The sequence below is a fragment of the Acartia tonsa genome, chromosome 10 (assembly GCF_053477335.1).
Source record: "Acartia tonsa isolate MP-2025a chromosome 10, ASM5347733v1, whole genome shotgun sequence".
Lineage (NCBI taxonomy): Eukaryota > Metazoa > Arthropoda > Copepoda > Calanoida > Acartiidae > Acartia > Acartia tonsa.
The window spans coordinates 17,744,021-17,764,803 of record NC_137269.1 but is presented as its reverse complement, the minus strand read 5'-3'; the positions used below and the strand labels follow the sequence as shown (position 1 = coordinate 17,764,803).

General features: G+C 37.4%; 1 protein-coding gene across 1 annotated transcript; it reads left to right on the top strand.

Annotated features, from left to right (window-relative positions):
* Positions 1-1,236: 1,236 nt before the first annotated feature.
* Positions 1,237-12,857, top strand: LOC145330459 (uncharacterized). Its single transcript, XM_080175092.1, has 6 exons — positions 1,237-1,317; positions 1,582-1,644; positions 8,079-8,155; positions 8,628-8,701; positions 10,383-10,442; positions 10,652-12,857. The coding sequence occupies exons 1-6, from the start codon at positions 1,237-1,239 to the stop codon at positions 11,341-11,343; spliced, it is 1,047 nt and encodes a 348-aa protein (XP_080031218.1). The 3' UTR covers positions 11,344-12,857.
* Positions 12,858-20,783: the final 7,926 nt, after the last annotated feature.

Sequence of the window (20,783 nt, the reverse complement as noted above, 5' to 3'; positions counted from 1 at the left end):
TTACCTTGCCATGAACCATTTTTGTATTTTTTTATGCGTTTGCGAATCATGGCTATTTTCAGATAAGCAATAATTTCTAACATTGGAATATTGTAAATTTAAAAAAAGATTATAAACCAAAAGCAGTTGGTTTCAAACGAACATACATATAGATGAAATTCAAGTATTTTATGTTGTAGTTTTAATTTCTAATGTACAAATTTCGTAGGATATCTTATTTTTTTTACCAAAACGATTCAGCTACACTTTTCTTTCTTCTTTGACAAAAACGTAATTGTGTGGAACCAACTTCCCCTCTTGGAGGAAGAAACTAGTAATTCAAAAAGTACACATCGTTTACTCATAAAATAAATTTTACAGTCAATAAAGTTTATTTCAGAGAGGCCGCTTAGATTCATTTTTAATTATTATACAATCTGCACTATTAAATAAATTTTTCTATCTTAATTGTTATCTATTAATATATTAACACATTTCTTTTCTTATATCAATCTATCATCAATTTTTCAAAGTTGTGGATTGTTTGAAGAAGAGTACTATTCACAAAAAAGTGTGGAGTGTTTACTCCCCTCAGATTTTGAAATCCCACATTATACACCACTCAAAACCTTTAAAAATATATTAGATTACCCTCCTTAAACTTTTGAAACCCCTTATTTTACCCCTCTCAAAATGAAAAAAATGTATATTAGATCACCCTCCTCAAACCTTTAAAACCCCTCATTTTACCCCCTTCAAAATAAAAAAGCTTGGACGTCCGAGAATTGACTGCAGTGCTACTAAGAGTAGTTGCCTTGAGATATATAAATCTTGGTATTTACATAGATTACAGTGCTTGCATTTTTAATGTTCAGTTGTCATTAATTGAGCTTTAGCAACAGTATCTATACAGACCTGTACAAATATGGGAAAAAATCCATCCAATTTAATAGTATTTATAAGTAGCAAATTATCCTTTTTATCTAAAATTTATTGCGTTGTAAACGTGAAGTGTTATATTCTTAAATTTCAAAGCTGATGCATTACTTTTTTTTAATTTTCTTTTTTTTAACATCAGGTAGATTAAGATCCCTAGAAGCACAAAAAAGTCTTGAAATAAACATACGGACAAAGTAAGTTATAGAACAGGTTTATATATTTTTAAGTATGACCGCAAAGAGACGGATATTACAATTTTACTATCCGCGGAATTTTACCATGTGAATTAAGCTTTAAATTTATTTAAAAATTGTTTTAATGAACAGAAGTAAAAAAAGAGTTGTGAAGCTGATCATAATTGTCATTGCTATCTTTGCAATTTGCTGGCTTCCTTTGCAGGTAATCTTTCTTGTTTTTTTTCATATCTAAACACCACGGAAGGTCAGGGAATTGTACTCGTACCCAAAGATTTAGAAAAAATTTGCTTATTGGTTCGCTCAAAACTTTAGATACTTTTATCGAATTTTTATTGGTTGATTCTAGACTAGTAGTGTCCAAACTTTTCAACTATAAATAATTTTAGTACATCGTACTACTTTGTAATATAGACGAAAGAAAATTATCTTCTAGATAACACTTCATACATAATTTATAATTTCTAAGGTTATCCTTCTGTTGAAACCGCTGAAACTATTCCAAGTTAATATTCCCAGCATTTCTATACAGGTAAATTCTTATTATCTGGTATCCCCATAAATAGTAGGTAACCTTATTATATAGGCTAACCTATGTTGTATTAAGGTGTATACATGTACATTTTTGTTCTTTTGTTTAAAGGGTATTTATCGCACCAAACAATTAAAAAAAACACTGAAAATGTTTTAAATCCCTTAGTTTTTACAAATTGGACAAATTTTTGACATATCAAACAAAAATTTTGACAAAATGATGGATTCCTCCCCCACCCTCCTCCCCCAGTGCAAACAAGGTTAAGAAGGTTTTATTACCCCTCCGGGCATAGACGTCCAAGGGGGGGGGGGGCAATGGGGCGATTACCCCCCCCCCCAAACGATTTTTTTCATTTTACCCCCCCCCCCCCCCCATTTAAAGTTTACCCCTACCCTGGTGGTGCCGTAGGCACCCCCAACTATTTTACCCCGGGGGTAAATTTGGTGGGGGGTTAAAATAAATTTACATCTGCCAACAGATTTCAGGGGGGGTAATTACCCCCCCAAGCAAATTTTACCCCCGGGGTAAAAATTTTACCCCCCCAAAAACGAATTACCCCCCCCTTAACAATTTTTTACCCCCCCCAAAAAACAAAGCTTGGACGCCCCTGCCTCCGGGCCTCCCCCATCAAATTTTACCCTCGGTGCAAACATTGAACATCTTAAATGAAAATGATAAAATAATAATATCAAGATAATGTTGAATAGAAATATTTTGACATTTAATTGTTTTACAACAAAACTTTTTCTAACAAAAACTTTAAGTTTGTATTATTTGTTTACATATAAATTAAATGTAATATGTATCACTAGCGCCTGCTCCCCTAGCATCTATAGGCTCTGTATTCGAAAGGGTAGAAAAAGGCAAAAATATAGCATGAAACCTTCCTAGGACCTATGCGAAGCTTCCCTAAAAATTAGAACACAATCAAATTAGTAGTTATTGCAATCTTGAGCAACAGACAAAAAAATCTGTCTACCTTATATAATAGGATATAAATTAGATATATAACTAGCGGCTGCTATATGTAGAGGATAAATGGCAAAAACTAGCATTAAACCATCTAAGCTACAGACACTAAGAAAACCTTACTATTAAAATAGTTTTTCCCCTGAAATAAAATGTTTGTATTACGAGTGAGGCTGTTTTTCAAGACACCTAACGTCAGACCCAACAACCAAGGATAACTAAGGGGATTCAAATCCCTTCTTCTCTGTCCAAACATCCGGGGTATTAGGTTAAGTAACACCCAACAGACATTCCAATGGCACGCACATGGCATAGCAGCAGTGTACTAACATTACCCTTGTGTAACTGATAGTTTCTGAGGATATATCAATTTGATTTGCATCAAATCAGTATAACAAAATGGAATAAAAATAATAATTTCGAAAAATCAAATTTAAAGATATTTTCAAAAGTAAAAATGTAGCCAGAACTTTTGTCAAAAAATTTGATTATGAAAAAATTGGATAACAAATGTAAAATTATTTAAAGTTGATTAGTGATTACATATTGTTGAAAAGTTTTACTCATGGGAAACACTTTGAATTTAAACATTTCCCTTACAATTTTAGGTTCACATTTGTATAATCTTATAATTGGACATTTTTTTTGTATAATGGCTATTATATACCTACATCAACATTTTTGGGAGGATTAAAAACAAAATTATTATATACGAAATGTAAATTATCCTGATTTATAAAAAAAACTATGTTGTTTAAATATACTTTCCTAATTCTCATTGGATGATCATTATAAAAGAGCCGCGAATTAGCAAATATTTTAAAAACCCTGTCATATGCAAATAACTTTGCAATTAGTTCTACATAATTACTCAGCAATTCTTAAATGTCATGATCTTTATTCGTATATCTTATTTTGATTTTGTCTTGTTATCCTTGTCCACCCTATTTATATTTATTTTTGATACGTATTTCTATCTTTACATTTTTTAAATAAAAATATTCGCCACCATTTGTCGTTAATATCGAAAATGTCTTCATTTTTTATATCGAATGATTAACGTTTTAAAAAAAAAATAATTATCATTCTCTTCTGTTTTAATTTCCTATATTTTGGTATTTTTTAACCCTATTTTTTTCTCTTAGTTATTTATGTTATTTTCAATCAATACGTTTTTAAAGGTTGAAATAAGTAATTTTAATGTGCGCAGCATAACAAGAGTGACAATATCCATAAAACACATGAAATATATAAGACAGTTGGACGATTACACAATGTCTGAATTGACAATCAGAGCTGTCAGTTACTGACAGAAGAAAAACTGAAAATTCAAAAGCTTCTCATTTAAAATTGTGAATATTTATCTATTTCAAAATGAGGTAACCTTATCTAAACATGATTTATTAATACCAAGTACCTTTATATTTTTACTACATATTACAGTACGTATATTGAATAATTTTAAAGATGGGCTATCCTTCCTTTAAAATAACCTCACCTCGAAGCATATTTTCTATTCGGCGGGGAGCTGATAAGTTCGAATCTCGGCAAATATGCACGTTAATTAAAGGCCTTCTGTGTTATATACATGATATTATTCGCAAGAGGGGAAATTCCTTGGCTAAAAACAGGGACAACACATTAACATACACATTTAGAAATTTCAAACAAAGGCCTTGCAATCAAATATTGATTGCCTACTTTAATAGTTTAGGTTTAAACGTGTTATCCCCAAAGGAAGGTAGGTATAAGGTAGGTTAGATTCTAACGAAAATTGAGTACCTTGTAAATATAATCCATAATTTTATATAAACACCTGTACTGTTGAAAGGCACATTTTCCATAGGATGATCAATAGTAGGCTCTAGATAAATGTTTTTTTTTATGGAAAGAATAATTGTTTGTCTGGGTCCCGAACACACTTAAGTTTAAATTTTATCTTAATTGATGTTTTCTTATTATTACTCTTTCCCTTTCCTTTTCTGTTTTTTTTTTATTTTCAAATTATCTATTTTTACATAAAATAGACTAAGACCTGTATAAATGTAGATATTACAGATATTTATACTTAGTGCGCGTTACAAGTCATTTTTGATCTGCGGCCGTAAATCTTATTTTCTCTCACTATACTTGTGCTTTTAACCTATCAACACTTTAGAGTAAAAATCTTATAAATATACATAAAATATACACAAAAATTAGATAAACCAAACAGTGTACTTACAAGAACAAAAAACAACAATGCTTTAAAAAAGTATTTTTGAAAGTGATTTCGTTTTTTGAAGACAAAAATAACTCCCAAAGCTTTAGACTAATCTCAATTAAATAAAACTATTTAGATTTGCCATATGAGGGCTAACAAAACAGGAATTAAACCTGTAATTTAACATTAATCAGTAGAGAGATTAATTCTATTCATTAATCCTATCAAAACATAAACAGCCGCAAAGAATAAAACAATGCCAACTATTGTACTTAGCTAAAAACAGTAATAAATAGTTCTATCTGGTATAAAAACTTCTAACAAAATTATTGAAATTGAAAATTGACCCTAAAAAGGCTTCGTATTTTTTTTCAATTAACTTTTTTTCATAAAATTTTTGTTGATAGAAATTGCCAAAAAAGGCAAAAATAAATTGAAAGATCATGCAAGCATAAACTATTTTACGAATAAATAAAAAAATGACATAGATTCTTAGCTTTTTTCAGAAATGGATAAATTTTCATAAATTCACTACAAAATAAAAAAAATGTGTTTGTGATAAATAGGTTTAATAAATCAAATAAATATTAATGATTAAATTGTAGAAAATTAATATTTTCTGTTTCTCCATTATTTACTTTAATTATATTCTTGTATTGTTTCAATTATTATTTAATTAGAAACTCAAATCATTTACATTACAATTTTGTATTATTCTCTATGAGGGTAGGTACATGAAGCGTATTCATTTTTTTGTAACAGATGATAAAAACGTTACGAATTTTATTTTTTCAAAAAAAAAATGAATTTATGGGCAATCTATCTTATAGTCGTATTTTGATTCCTAGTAGGTTTTTGTCAGCATATTCTTGAATATCCATTTTTTGTTTTATAATAGTAAAAGCAGATCAATAAGCAAGGAATATGGATAAATTTAGATTATTCAATTATTGTGGTTAAACGTGGCACGAATGGAATGACAGAATACTTAGTTAATCCTATCCTATTACACAAAGTAAGGTTTTATTTGCCTTAAGCTAAAGATCTTGAAAAATTATGGTCCAAATTTCCTGTTCGTTTAGGGAAGCTTTATAAATATAACAATTGGGATGGTTTTAGGCTCTTTTCCTGACCCTTCGGTCCTCCACCAGTGGCTAGGGGCGAAGCAACTTGATGGAGAAGCTACGCTAGTAATACTGAAAATGGCATGCAATGGTCGTGTTGAGCAGAATTTATTTCTGACATTTTGTCACATACTATCTACTGGGATAAGATCGGTTATATGGCGAAACAATTTACAAATCTAAAAAGTAAATTTGTTAACTGACATATGTTTTAAAAGTAGAGTGAATGTGTGTATATTAAGATCCCAGAAACAACTACAGCAGTTCACCATTTTTAAGGGGCTTGTCAGTAACCTAAGCAGGTTTTAGTCTTCAAAACGGGTTTGTTAGCCAACTTTTATGCCACACTTCTATGATTTCCCGGAAATAGAAAAGCGATTACATATTTTGTTGTCTTTTTTTTGGGTCTAATAAACCAATTAAGCATCCATTCGTTGGCGGAATCAAAACAATTTATGATTCAAGTTTCTTTTTGTAGAGTAAAGGTTCTCTTTCTTCTATATGCATGAAATGCTATATGTAAACTTGGCTGTCGAAACTTAACTTCCAAGGTTTATACAATTTATTTCTGCAAACTGCAATGTAAATAAGACACAAAGAAGTATTTTATATAGAAGTGAAAACATTTTAACGAACATGTATGGAGCTAAAAATACCACATTTCCTATATCTATTTTTTCATGAAAAGTAGCCAATTTTATAGTGTACAAATGTTGTAAATGATTTCTTAACATTAACAAAAATAATGGCTTTAAATTTCAGTTAGAATTTTTGTGGATCATTTTGCATTGTCAATAGAATATCAACACATTATTTTTCAAATTTATTACAATGCATTCTGCATTTTAAATATAAATTATCTATTTTTAGATTAAAATCAAAGTTGTACTTTTATCAATATATATTTTTATTATAATATTCCAATCCAAGAAACAAACAAAGACATTATTTTTATCCATGGGTAGGATTGAAATACAGCAATTAGAAATTGAATAAGTTCAGTTGTTTAACACTGAACAATTGCTCTACAATTTAGTTTGTTAGTTTGTCAATCCATTATTACGCTACTTTTGGATGTCTTTTTTCCTTTTTTTCGTTTGAAATGAACTGTTTGTACATAATATTGAATAAACTATTCCATTATTTATAATTTGCAACTAAACTAAACTACTGAACAGTGCAGAAATAACAATTGCAAATAATTTGCATCATTATCACGGCCAAGTCAAGGATATAGTATCAGATTAAACAATTTTTTCCTCCAATAAAAAGGTTGGAGTCAAACAGAATGTATATAAATTAAATGCTATTAATAAAAAGTAAATAAAATGAAATATTAATTTATCTTTAAATGCAATAGCCCTTGATTCATGCAAAAGTAAGTGTTTATACAATTTGGGAATTTTTTCAAATAAGAAAAATAATTGAGAATTGTGTTTTAATTAATTCTAGTTACATCATGACTGTAATGTATAAAAATAATGACTGCTTGTTATTGCTAAACTTCTTGTCGAAAAAAAAATATTGCTTTAAATGCATTGACTCTTTATCTTGGTATTTATGTATGATATTTATACATTCATTTTTAAGCGTACTTTATTTTATAGACTTCTACCCCCAGACAAAGATAAATTGCTAAAAATCTATTCTACAAAAAGGTGTAAAAAAATTTCTTTGTATAAACATATCCATAAAAATGGCATTTAATTGTGTCATAATTTACTAAAATTAGCATGGAAATGCCAGTTTATTAACCAAAACTGCCTTTATTTGCATTCAATTGTTGAGTGTTTATTTAAAACTAAAAAGTTATGTATTTAGCTAAACATTGCTTCAATATTTATCTTTACACTACTAAAAAATTAAAGACAACTACTGAAAGATAAATCATGTTCTTTAATAACTTTTTAAATCTAATTTTGGGTGATAGGAAATGACTTTATTTTATATATGACTTTTCCATGGGTATAATATGTACTTTATTTCTATTATCCCCTACTCTTATCTCTTAAATATCTATTTACAAATCTGTTATCTTTCTATGTATCTATTATGTGTCAAAAAAAAACAATTATATACAATTATAAATTGTCCATCTAATCTAACTAAATATTAACTATTTATTGTCTATTTAGATAGCAAGCCATGTACTAGCCTACAGTAATTCTTGTGTGAATCCAATTCTGTATGCTTTCTTCTCCCCACAATTCAGGTTTGATTTAGATTTAATGATAGCTGCACTATTCTTAACATATACATAGAATACGGCTCAATATGATGTTTTGCCCCTTACCCAATGATAAAAATCTATAAAATGCCTTTACAGTGAAAAGAAGCTTTCATTCATACCTTCAACTGAACCACCGAAAACTAACCACCCCCTCCAGAAATAATAAATTTTAGAAAAACAAATAATTTAAGATATTGCAAGGGTCTCTAGACCTGTGGATCTTTATCCCTAAGGGTTCTTTTCCTACTTATACCTTACTTAAACTAATCATAATTGAAAGAAAGCCTTAAATATGCGTTTTTTCCTCTTACAAAATATTGTTTAAATTCGTTTTCAATAAAAAGAAAACCACTATTTTGACTTGATAATTCATTATCATGTTTTAATCAAAACTTGGTCAGTATAATATAGCAAGAAATAATATCAAATTAAAAAAGAAATCTTTCTTTTTTAGGAAAGCCTTCTATGATTTGATTAGTGGTAAAGGCGCCGGAGACAAAAATCATAGAAAACCACCAAAAAAACAAGGTAAAGTATAAAGGTTATATCAGCTTTTGCGTCCAGGCCAAGATTTTTGATTGCAAGTTTGTTTTATGAAAGTCCCAACTCTTACGTTATTGTCAAGTACCTTACAATGTATTTGTTTGTTTTTAGTTATAATCTTATTTTATTTTTTAAGCAAATTATTTTAATGTTTAAGCTTTGTTAATACGCAACTTTTCAAAGTTTTAAAATAAATCTTCTATAAAAAGACGATAAGACTGAATGTTTTAAAAGAAAGCCACTCTATAATTTCGTATAACAATAAAAGAAGATACGTCCAATTTAAACATTCTATATTAAAGAATTTTTATATTGGTGCTATTTAAATTTTTTGAATGATTTCGTTCTTGTTTTACTAGAAATTGTCAGTTTTGTTGAAAGTTAATAATTGTAAGTTAATTGATAATGTGAAAACTTCTCTTTATTTGTTTTTACCCCAAATTAGTTTTCCTATATTTTGTGAAAAGGAAATTTGTTTGCTTAGAACGTATTTGAATATTGGAAAAATATAATTAATTTCTAATGAAATTTACAGCATTTTACGTTTTATTTGTTTAGTTTTATGTTGAGCAGAAAAAAATAATTGAATATTTAATTAAACACAAGTGTTTTTGGATTTTAACGCTATTAGATAAATGTCTGGTTAATATAATTATATATTTCATAAGTTTGGATTTTTTTAATAAAACTGCAGTATTAAATCATGATTATCTATAATACAAAGTAGAACGATGTCTGTCCGTCTGAAGCTTAAGATCTCATTAACAACTGAACCGATTGGGCTCTACTCTTCAGGGAATATACCTACTGGTCCTGTGATGGTTTTAAGCTATTTTCTTGGGGGGTGGGACACCCCCAACCCCCTCAAAAATTGAAAAATACCCCCCCAAAAAAAAAAAAAAAATTTTCTACTTTTTCTTTTTAAATCTAAAATACGAAAAATTAGGTTGATCAAACCTCTTGGGGCAAAGCCCCTAGAGGCTAGGGGCGAAGCCGCTAGTTATCTTATAAAGTAATTAGAAGTGATGATCTATTGACCCTAGCCTCTAGGTCCATATCTCTTACGAGTAAAATTACAATTGTCCCCGCTTCCCGCCACATAGCTTAAAACCTGCTCTGGAGCAATACTACACTTCTTTAAAATAGTAGAATGAATGGAGATGGTTAGGAAACCTTACAACCTTTAAAGTGATTATGTAGAATACACGTGGATAATATGACAGGGAAAAAATTATCGTCAAATCAGGTTGCTATTTCCTCTGTCATTTATTGGCCAGTTTGTTCAACTAGTAGGAGAGGAGGGGATGGGGTAAAGGGCTTGAAGATTGGCATATTTTTTAGTTCACTGCGTGTTTTACTTTATTAGAGAACATAAAAATCTGGTGTAAGATCCAAGTAATAATATATCCATCTTTAGTGCGATACGGAATTTTGTTAATTTACATGCAGTTTGACTTCAGAAAAGCGTTTGATATAAAATTGTACTAAAAATGTACTTTTAAACTCGCTTATTAATAAGTATCCATTTCCCCTTTTATGCTGTCAGATTATTATAGAACAATAAAGAAAAGTTAATTTTTTTTAAACTGTACCTCAAACTAAAAGAAGAAATCTTAATGTTAAAAAATCATAAATGTCATAAAATTTTAATAACAAATTTTTGTAGAAGGAAGACTTCAAAAATCTAATGGAATGGAGCTACTAAACCCAAATAAACAAACAAATGGTGAGTTTCAATATTTTGTCTAATTATACTAATATAATAACTAATATATTTTACTGGCTAATCCTACTTTCTAACTCAACTAATATTCATGTTTATATGATTATGCAATTTAAGGAAAAAATAACTAAAATTAGATTGTCTTAAAATAATTGATTGTTTAATCTTACCTAACTTGCATGTGAATTCTTACCATTATTTTCTTGGTCTAGGGAAAGATCTTGGTGCTACTATGGCCTCAGAGATGACCACAATCCATAAAGCTGGAGATGGGACAGGTCAACAACATCAAGCTTATGACGTACTTGTCCATCATAACAACATTAATGGCTCTAAACCCTCAATAGTGGAAGAAGAGTCATCTAATGAGTGTCCTAATTACAACAACCCAAACTTTCAAACAGATTCTGAATGTAACAAGTCTAAAATTGTTGAATCTTCTAATATTGACGAAGTAAGAATTGATAGTACAAAAGATGTCGCTAATTCAATGGAGGAAAATTCAACTGTTAAGCCTATAACAGAAGACAGGACTGATGAGGATCAAGAGCCGTCGATAGAAGATGGAGGCTGCACTAATGAAAAAGTAAAATTATTATCAAATTTGTGCATTAACAATTCTAATTGTAATGTTACTAACGCATGTGAAAATGTTAAAACCGTATCTAATTATGATAAATCTTGTAGACTCAACGACGACATTGATGCTGATCAGCTGACTTCCATCCTCAACAAGCTAACTAAGACTAAAGAGGCGATGCCTAGCGGTGACGTTGGCAACTTTATAGAAGAGGACAGCAAAGATTTTCTGATTATATTTCATGATGATAAACGAATAGGTTGTGAAAAGGCTGGGTCGGGTTCTAGTTATGTTGCTGTTGAAGAATGTGTTCAGTGTATTTAACTTACCAAATATGGAAATATTTTTTACTATTCATTAATTCCACCACACTATTCTAGTTGAGTTTTATTCAAATTGCCTCAAAAAAATATTAGAATTCATAGTCGTAATTCTCTGTTCTTCATTTACTGTTTTCGTCTTCGAGGTCAACTGTCTTGAAACTTTACTATAAATCTGATATTGTAAACTAGTGTAAAAGAAGGCCACAATTAGGTGCTACATTTTGTCTTTCTGTATTTTTAGCAGCTAAACTACTCTATAATTAACTTTGTCTTTCCGTCATTCCCTAGGCGAAATATTTTTTTACTCGGTTGCTTATAAATATAAACTGCTTATTTTTTGCTGAGGAAATAATTACCAAAGCGCATCCTGTATAATTCTTTTCCCATTTTTGCATCAAAATACTATATATTGTATGATTTGTATGGGTTTCGTGATTATCTTAAATTTAATTCCTTTTCTTTTTCCATCACCCTTTTTTAAACGGCCATTGTACGTACACTGTACTGTACAGGATACATCTGTACTATAACTTACTTTTGTTAGTTTGTCCAACCATAATTTTTGTGCTTCGCTGCTTATGGATGTTTTCAAAATTGTTTCAATTACAAGCAACAAAGTCAACAGGGTATTAGCGGAAAGGACTTTGAACAAAAAACCAACATTTTTATATTTTTGTGAAATCTGCCATTTGTAGCTTCTTAATTGGGGAAAGACAGTGGGCTAGATTAAATCATACCTACTTCATAAATGTTAAAATAAATAACAAAATAGTGTTTTTATCATTTTTTCAACAAAATTGTTTTTGCTTCCAAAAAAATTGTATTTTATAGTTTCACAATGAAAATAAATATATATTTAAAGAATATGATAACCAAAGAAGAAACAAGGTTTAGACATCCATAAAAGTGCTATTAAAAAATATCACATACGAACAAAGAATATATCTTTTTCTTCTATTAGTTTGGACTAATATTTGATTGTTTTATTGTGGGTTAGATATTGTAGAACCTATGTTATTTAGACTCGAATTAATAAACATTTTTATTTTATATTAAATGTAGAAAAGCTTCGCATTCAAAATATGTTGTAACTTGTAATTATGATATATGTACTATAAAATAAATTAAGGTCAATATATGTTTTTTTTATTTGATTGCAATTTGAGTTTAGTTTTAATTGGCAATCAAATTTTTATTCAAACTGGGAACGAATATTCTTATTATTTTTATATTTAATGACTTCTTATTTGTTTGGTTTTACAAATAAAAACGATAAAATATCTAATTTTAGTCAAAACTTAGGACTAACTTTTAAAAAGTCTTAAGATATTTGAATATCTGGAGTTTAAATAATCTGGATTATTATATTTTGGATTAGTATACGAAATGTCTATGAAAAATTTTGTAACATTTTCTTTTAAAATTTTTTAAATAGTAAAATAATAAATGATGTTAAAATCTTTCAAAGTCTATATAAACCCCAAAGATTTAAATTGTATTAAATGTGTATATGTGGTATCCGCCGAGGAGAAATGGCAGACACCGGAGTTCAATTAGATTACGGCAGTGTGACAGACGTGGACACCTTACTATAGAGAAGCTACGCTTCTCTAGCTTTCACTAGATAATGATCAACATCTATTTTCAGTTGTCACTTTATTGAAGGGTTAAGAGATACTGCAGTTATATACAACAAACAATAATTACATGGATAGGAATAAATAATCATAACATAAAAGCATAAATAATACATATACAATGGTCAGTTTGGGCAATAATGATTCCCCCATCCCTGGAAAGGGTGGGGGAGAATTAAGAATACAGTTAACCATAATAAACATGACAGATTCAAATCATTAATTCTAAGCGTAGGGAGGGGGTCACTAGACCCCTTCCCCAGGACTCGGGGGAGGGCCATTGACCCTCCACCGAACCCCAGATCAGGGGTGCCATAGACATGGCTCACGGTTGCCGAATACCACAACTCTCCCCTCGGAAGGCTGGGAGATGGTTTCCCTACCAGACTTCCGACAGTGGTTGAGGCCTTCGGCCCGCTCCTTAGGGCTAAAATATATACAAACGATAATGATTCAATGGAATCCTAGTGGTGAGTATCTTCTTAGGGTTGATGGGCTCCCAATGTGGGATAGAAGGCAGAGGCTGACTTGGGTTGGATCCGTTGGTCAGCGCCGGCAGGCATCAGGTTTGCTGGTGGCACAGTTGTTGCTGGAACGGTCAGCAGTGGGGCCTGCGGGTTGTTGTTGGCAGCGGCTGGGGCACTGGCTGCCAGATTGATTGTCTGAGCAGCGGCCTGTCCTCCTGAGGGGCCGCGGGGTCTGCCAGAGGGCGGTCCTGGCCTACCTGGGCGGTCATGCCCGCTGTCCGTTGATTTCATAGACACCATTTCCTCGGCTGCTTCCCTGCCGATGGGGATGGCATCCCAGTCCACTGAAAAGTCCCGGGACTTGGCATGGTTGAGCCTGGCTCTAGCCATCGCCTTCTTATACAAGGCTGGGTGGTACAGGAACACTTGTGATATCGCATTCAGGGCTGCCCGGACTCCTCCTTGTGCTGCTGCCAGAGAAATGATGGTTAGGTCCCCCAGCAGTTTGAGGATCAGCAACAGCAAGCACAGGATGGCGGCGCCATCTCCCCACTCGTGGATGGCTTGTCTAAATCCTGCCCAGACATCCAGGGCTGCCTCTCCTTCCTCCGCCAGTCGGTCAATGTTGTAGGACACTATCCCATGGTCTCCTGTGGCCGAACAGCTGCCTTGCTGAACGCAGGAGCCATAGGATAGGCCGGTCAGCATGGCACTCTTGTATGCTGGGAACGCCAGCAGTTGTTGCCAGTCGTTCAACTCAGCCTGCGAATACAAACCGCCTGAACTGAAGTCATCTAAGGGGTCTGTCAACAACTGCTTAGGCGTATCCAGCGGGGGTGGCCTCTTCTTGGGAGCAGGGGTTAACTCTATCCAGCCTTCCTCCGCGTGCACAGTCAGGGGGTAGGTGGAGGAACAGGGAATCTTGGTGGCGTGCTCACTGTATACCCGCGTCACAGCGTCTACAAAACCTGTGGGCTCCACTGGCACTTTGTCCCAACACTCCTTGTGTTCGCGGACAACATACTTGTGCCTTTGGCAGGTCAGCTGCAGCAGGATGTCTCCCCTCAGTACCGAGAACGTGCTCCCCTGGACACGCACCGGGTGGGCCGGATCTAGTTGCTGGAGCTTCCAGCAGTTGGCCGCCACTTCTTCTGCTGCAGTGCTTCTCATGCGTGTTTCCAGGGTAAATCCAATATAACCTGCATGGATCTGTGCTTGAAGGGGAACGTCAACATCCCTGGCCGACACTCGGGGCAGCGCAGCCGCGGCTGGGTCAGCTGCCACGAACAACGCTGGATGGTTGGTGGCATGGGCCTCGAAGTCGCAGTTCACAATTGAGGTGGGGTTGGTCATGTTGATGAAAAACTGGGCCTGATGGTCAACCAGATATGCATCCCTCACCAGGCTGGGCTGGAGGCTGCGGATCAGCCTCAAGGGGCAATCTCTTCCCAGGTGGTCCCACACGTAGGTTGCTTCCCCAGTGATACAGGACAGCTCAGAATGGGGACAATCGAGGGTCAGGTGGTCAGACTGGGACTCCACCCGTCCATCCTCCACCACATAGGTCTCCTCCTTGACCAGCAGCCGCCGCTCCTGGAGCACTAATTCATTGCGGTAGAGCTGGCCCTCAAAGTGGACGTCCTCCCCCTCGCAACCCACCCCCTCGGGGCTGTTGACGAGGGCGCCCACCATATCAATGGTGAAGAACAGGGGGTGGTTCAGCTGGAACGTCAGTGGCTGGGTCTTGCCTGGCAACGTGTATACTCGGTTCCTGGCCAGGTCTCGGCACGCTTCTGGGTCTATCTTGGTTGGCCTCATGAGGGTGGGGACCGAGGTCACCTTGAGGTGACCCCATACCCCACACCTGAATGTCCACTGGGACACGGTGAGCTGACAGCTGAACCCAGTGGTTTCCCTCACCTTGACTTGCTGCAGGACGTGGATGTCATGGCCCAGGGGCACCTCCTGGTGTAGGGGCTCCGTGTCACACATCTTTTCTTTATTGTAAGACGTGACATGGGTGGGGTTGGCACAGTCCCACCCCACCAGGACGTAGCTGGTTGTAGGCCACACGGCTGCCAGCAGGAGGCCCCACAGGACCATCCACCAATGGGAGAGGCTTCCAGGTAACCATCTTCCTCGTGCACGCGGCTGGGGATCTCCGGCTCTGGTCACGGCTGCTTCTTGGGGCTGGACACGGCTGGGCTGCTCCTGGCTAGACACAAATTTCCATTGAGCGTTATCTGTATGCGGCCGAGGCACCCCGATACCCTCCCCAATGACAGACTGGCAAGCGACTGGCACTTGCCTGGGTGTCGGCTCCCCTAGCCCTAAATGCTCCCTTCCCTGGTCCAAGGCATGCCCAGTGGCATGGGGCTGAAGTGCATGTGGCACAGGCTCGCCCTTACTCAATGCCCTCCCCTGCCCTAGGAACTCAGGTGCATGTGGCACAGGCAAGTCCTTATTTTCCCAATTTTCAATCTCCCCAGCCTCAAGTGCAGGGGGCACAGGCAAGGCTGGGTGTTTACAAGGTTTTGGATTCAATACATTTAACAAATTCAACTTATCCTGATGGTGAGCCGCTGGGTTCCCTTGGCTGGTAGAGGGCTCTGGATGGCATGTAGCTGGACTCTCCCTGCAGGCTGGTGGCGCTGGCTGGCATGTAGCTGGGCTCTCCCTGCAGGCTGGTGGCGCTGGCTGGCTGGGGGTGACGGGTGTCACCCCTTCCTCTGGGACCGCTGGCTCGTTCCAGGACTCAGGTCTCTCGGTGGCGGCGACGGTGGTCGCCCCAGACATCAGGTTGGAGGCTGGCTCGTTCCAGGATCCAGGTATCTCGGTGGCAGCGACGGTTGTCGCTCCAGGCACAAGGTGGGAGGCGCTGGATAGCACCCCCCCATCATCCCAGGTGGCGACGCCGGGTGGCGTCCCATACATCGATGCAGAGGTGCTGGCTAGCACCTCCTGCCTCTCTCGTTCAGCGGCTGCCAGGGCCTCCCCATACACCGTCTCAGGAACGCTGGGCAGCGCCCCTCCACTCTTGCTGGGTAGGCTCAGTCGGGCAGGTTCCATCATGTTGAGGCTGAAAGGCTGGGGCCTCAGCACCTCTGGCTCGGCTATGTTGTTGGGCTGTACCAGCTCTGGCCCCAGATGGTTAAGACTGAAGCCTAGGCCAACCCGGTTGGGTTCAGCCGCGCCGCCCAGTACGTTGATCCTAGCTGGGACAGTTCCGAACTGCGGCATTCCATCGGCTCGGTCCGCAGCTCTGGGGGCGGCTGCTTGCGGTGGTGGTGCTGGGGGCGCGCTACCTTCCATATGGGCCACTCTGCTGGGCTTCCCCGGAGGGGCACCCTTGTCGGCGGTGCGCCTGCGGCTGGCTACCTGGGCCCAGTCAGCTCTACAATCGGCCGCCGTGTGACCGTCATAGTGGCAACGCTCACACTTGGCAGAACGGTCACGGCGTGGCTGGGTGCGCCTCTCCTCTAGGCTAACTTCCACAGGCGTTGGACAGTCTCGAGCTCGGTGGCCTCTCCCCTGGCAGCGGTAGCAGCGGCCTGGAACCTTGTCATCTGGAGCTACCTTCCCCATCTGGTGGAGACCCGGAGCCAAGGAGCCAATCTCCATTGGCTCCGACTCGTCATATTGGGGCAACTGGATGCAGGCAGATCCAGTCAGCCCGTCGGTCGAGTCCACTAAGCACACGCCTTCCTTCAGCTGCTTAGTAACCATGGTCACGGTGAACATGGCCTTGCGAGTGTACTCAGGTACACTCGCAATTTCATGGTTCATCATGAGGCGTTTTACATTGGCGTTACGAATTCCACGATTTAATTCGTCCACCAACAATTCAAGATCCTCATGATTGTAGGCGTCCCTATACAAGGCGCACTTTGTTGATATGTACGCCTGTATAGGTTCTGTCGAGTGTTGCTTGTAATCCCTAAACGCTTGTTTAAGCGTTTGGGATTCAAAAGCAGGGCGAAATAGCAATTCACACTCGGTCTTGACCTGTTCGTAGGTCAAGGCTTGGCCTGCCTCGCCAAACAGATGGGACGCCATTTCCGCCGCTTGCCCTACCAATGACAGTAGTAGGGCGTTGCGGCGGTTGAGGGAATCATGAGGTGGCACGCGGTAAGCCGCCCATGACATCTCCAGTCGGCGGATATGTGCCGACCAGGACTGTTTGGGCGGCCCTCTAAACTCCGGCAGATTGCTCAGCATCAGCTTGCGGTACTCGGCTGGGGCCGGCTGAGGGTCATCCTGGAGCCATACTGGGGCTTGGTCACCTCCTGGGACTTGATGCTGGTCCATTGGGTCAACGGTGAAACGGCGGGCACAAAGTTATACAGTACTACAATGAATGGGTTGTCACTTGAGGCTTCCTAGCCTAACAGCCAACACTGTTTGTATCACTAGGTTGGGAGTTTTAATTGCAAATATATAACTTAGCTGTACTTATCAATAATTAGGTGTTGAGGTAGATAGATGTTGAGGGTCTGAACTGCTGTCAGGAACTGATTGGGTTTTCCCTTATCACACTAGAGCTAGGAGGAAAGAAACTTGCAATTCTTTATTTGCTAAAAATACCCCTGTTAAATGCTATGGAGTAGCTCCACTCTGGTGTGAAAGTGTGTGTGTGTGTGTGTGCGTGGAATCTTCTGTCCTTGTAACGCGCGTTCGCGCCGTCAAATCCGCGCACACGGGGAAAACGCGCTCTCACCCCTCAGCTCGCTCTCTCATTGGTCCGCTTCGTCCGTTGGATTTATGATATTTTCCGCACTCTGTTGCGCTACCTGTGAATGGCGCTCTGTGTATCCGATCGCTAGCTCCACACTACAGACGGACTTAGTCTAGTGTGGGTAGGAAGGGGGGAAGCGCGTGAGGGGACGGGGGTAACTCCGTCCGTTCCCACTGTGAGGGAGGGGGGTAACTGTGTGCTGGTGTAATGGGGCCTTTGCTTCTTAATCTTAGGCTTATCTGTTATATCACCCTGATTGTATTTGCCTTCAATGGAGAGGGGCCCCTCCCCTTCCCTTGGAATAAGGGGTGTATTGTTATTGTGCTGTGGGCTTGAGATTGTTTTGATTATATTACATCTAGCTTTATTTTTGTCCTTATCACAATTGCATAACAGATTTGTTGACCAACTCTGTTCTATTTTTAGCTGTTATCACAATACACAGTAATCCAAGCCTGTTCTATTCTTAGATTTATCACAACACAACAATTTGTTTGCCAAGCTTTGCTCATAAATCTATTGTTTGGCCATCACATTAGGGTGGTAATCCCTGCAAATGTGATATAATATCTGTTTTCTAGATGGGTGGCTGCGTTGTAGCTTCTCAGGATACTCGGGGTTGACGTAGTTTTTCTCTGTTCTGGTGCACTACACCCGTATGTTAGCTCGCAGCTTGCAGCTATGTGGCATGTTTCAGCCTATCGGCGGCAGGGAATGTCCCGTCCTGCTAGCGCCACTGGTTCGGATCCTGCTATTTCTTGCAGAAAAATTGGCCTATTTTCAGCCGTCTACACGTATTTGGCTTGTTTCAGCCGGTCCGCAGGCCTGTTTCAGCCCTTTTGGCGCTCAATTCTCCATTAGATATCAGCGCTGCTCGCGGTTATTCATCAGATTTCGCTGTTTCGCTTCCACAACTGCCGGATGCAGAGTTAAACTGTGCTGTCCAGGGTGGGTAATTCAGGTTGCTTGCGTCAGTTTTGCCAGATTCACTGCTGGGAGTACCTTAGCCTCAGATGCGCGTCTGCTCTACACTTGTGGTTCGCCGTAATCTCACACAGCTGTCACCAAAGTTGTGGTATCCGCCGAGGAGAAATGGCAGACACCGGAGTTCAATTAGATTACGGCAGTGTGACAGACGTGGACACCTTACTATAGAGAAGCTACGCTTCTCTAGCTTTCACTAGATAATGATCAACATCTATTTTCAGTTGTCACTTTATTGAAGGGTTAAGAGATACTGCAGTTATATACAACAAACAATAATTACATGGATAGGAATAAATAATCATAACATAAAAGCATAAATAATACATATACAATGGTCAGTTTGGGCAATAATGATTCCCCCATCCCTGGAAAGGGTGGGGGAGAATTAAGAATACAGTTAACCATAATAAACATGACAGATTCAAATCATTAATTCTAAGCGTAGGGAGGGGGTCACTAGACCCCTTCCCCAGGACTCGGGGGAGGGCCATTGACCCTCCACCGAACCCCAGATCAGGGGTGCCATAGACATGGCTCACGGTTGCCGAATACCACATATACAGTTATATATTTTTGTCATTTAGTAAATATAATGTGTAATGTTTATTGTAAGAAATATAATATTATTAAATTTTAAATATTTTATATCATTTAACGTCAAAAAAAAAACAAAAAAAACAATCCAATGCAATGTGAATGGTATTTTAATGTCTAGCGCCAACGCTCCTAGAGGCCTATAGGGCCCTTGAGGCTGGGGAAGTCGACCTCCCCCCTCACTTTTATTGTATTTTTGGAGGGGTGACCTTCCTAGGGTTGATTTCTTTTGGGTGGTGTTGCCCTTAACCAAAATAGTTATAAGCCTTCCCAGGACATATGAGAAGCTGCCCTGTAAAAGAAAACTACGGATCAGTGGTTAGCAAAATCCTTCAGTACACTCAGACGGACACACAATATTACACACACAGATCCTTTATACTAATTGGTTGATTTTCTCATTTTATTAATTTTTAAGTTTGACGTTCTAATAACCTGACATATTATTGTAAACCTTATGATTTTATCATTTAAGTCTTTTTGCGGAGAATAGGAACCCCCTTTGAAAGTGTTTGTCTAATTTTGTTGATTCTATTCACGTCTCTTCAATGTTCAAAATTTTATATTTACTTTTAAAATTGAATATGCATTAAATAAGGAAATGTTAGGATATTTAAATTGGTGAAAAATTCACTAGTGAAATTATTTTGCAATGGTTGATTGGTCGTTTCTTCAAAGATTATTAGTTTTTCTTTCCTAGGAAAATTGTTTTGTCTATTTTCCACTGCCAATAAAATTATAATGAAATTTTATTTTTAATTCTCAAAACAAAATATGAAGCAGAAAGAATTTTGTTTACTAAACCAGTAATCAAAAAGCATTTTTGTTATAGAAATATCAGTTCTTTTATTATTTCAATTACGTTATTGATAAATGAAGATACAGTCGTTTGAACAGATTAAGAGTGGCTTCACTCATATACCATATGGACCACAATGAACTTTTTGAGAGAAAAAAAATTAATTTAATTTTGAAGCTTATCTTAGGTTAGGTTAAGTAAAAGATAAAATAGCCCCGTAAC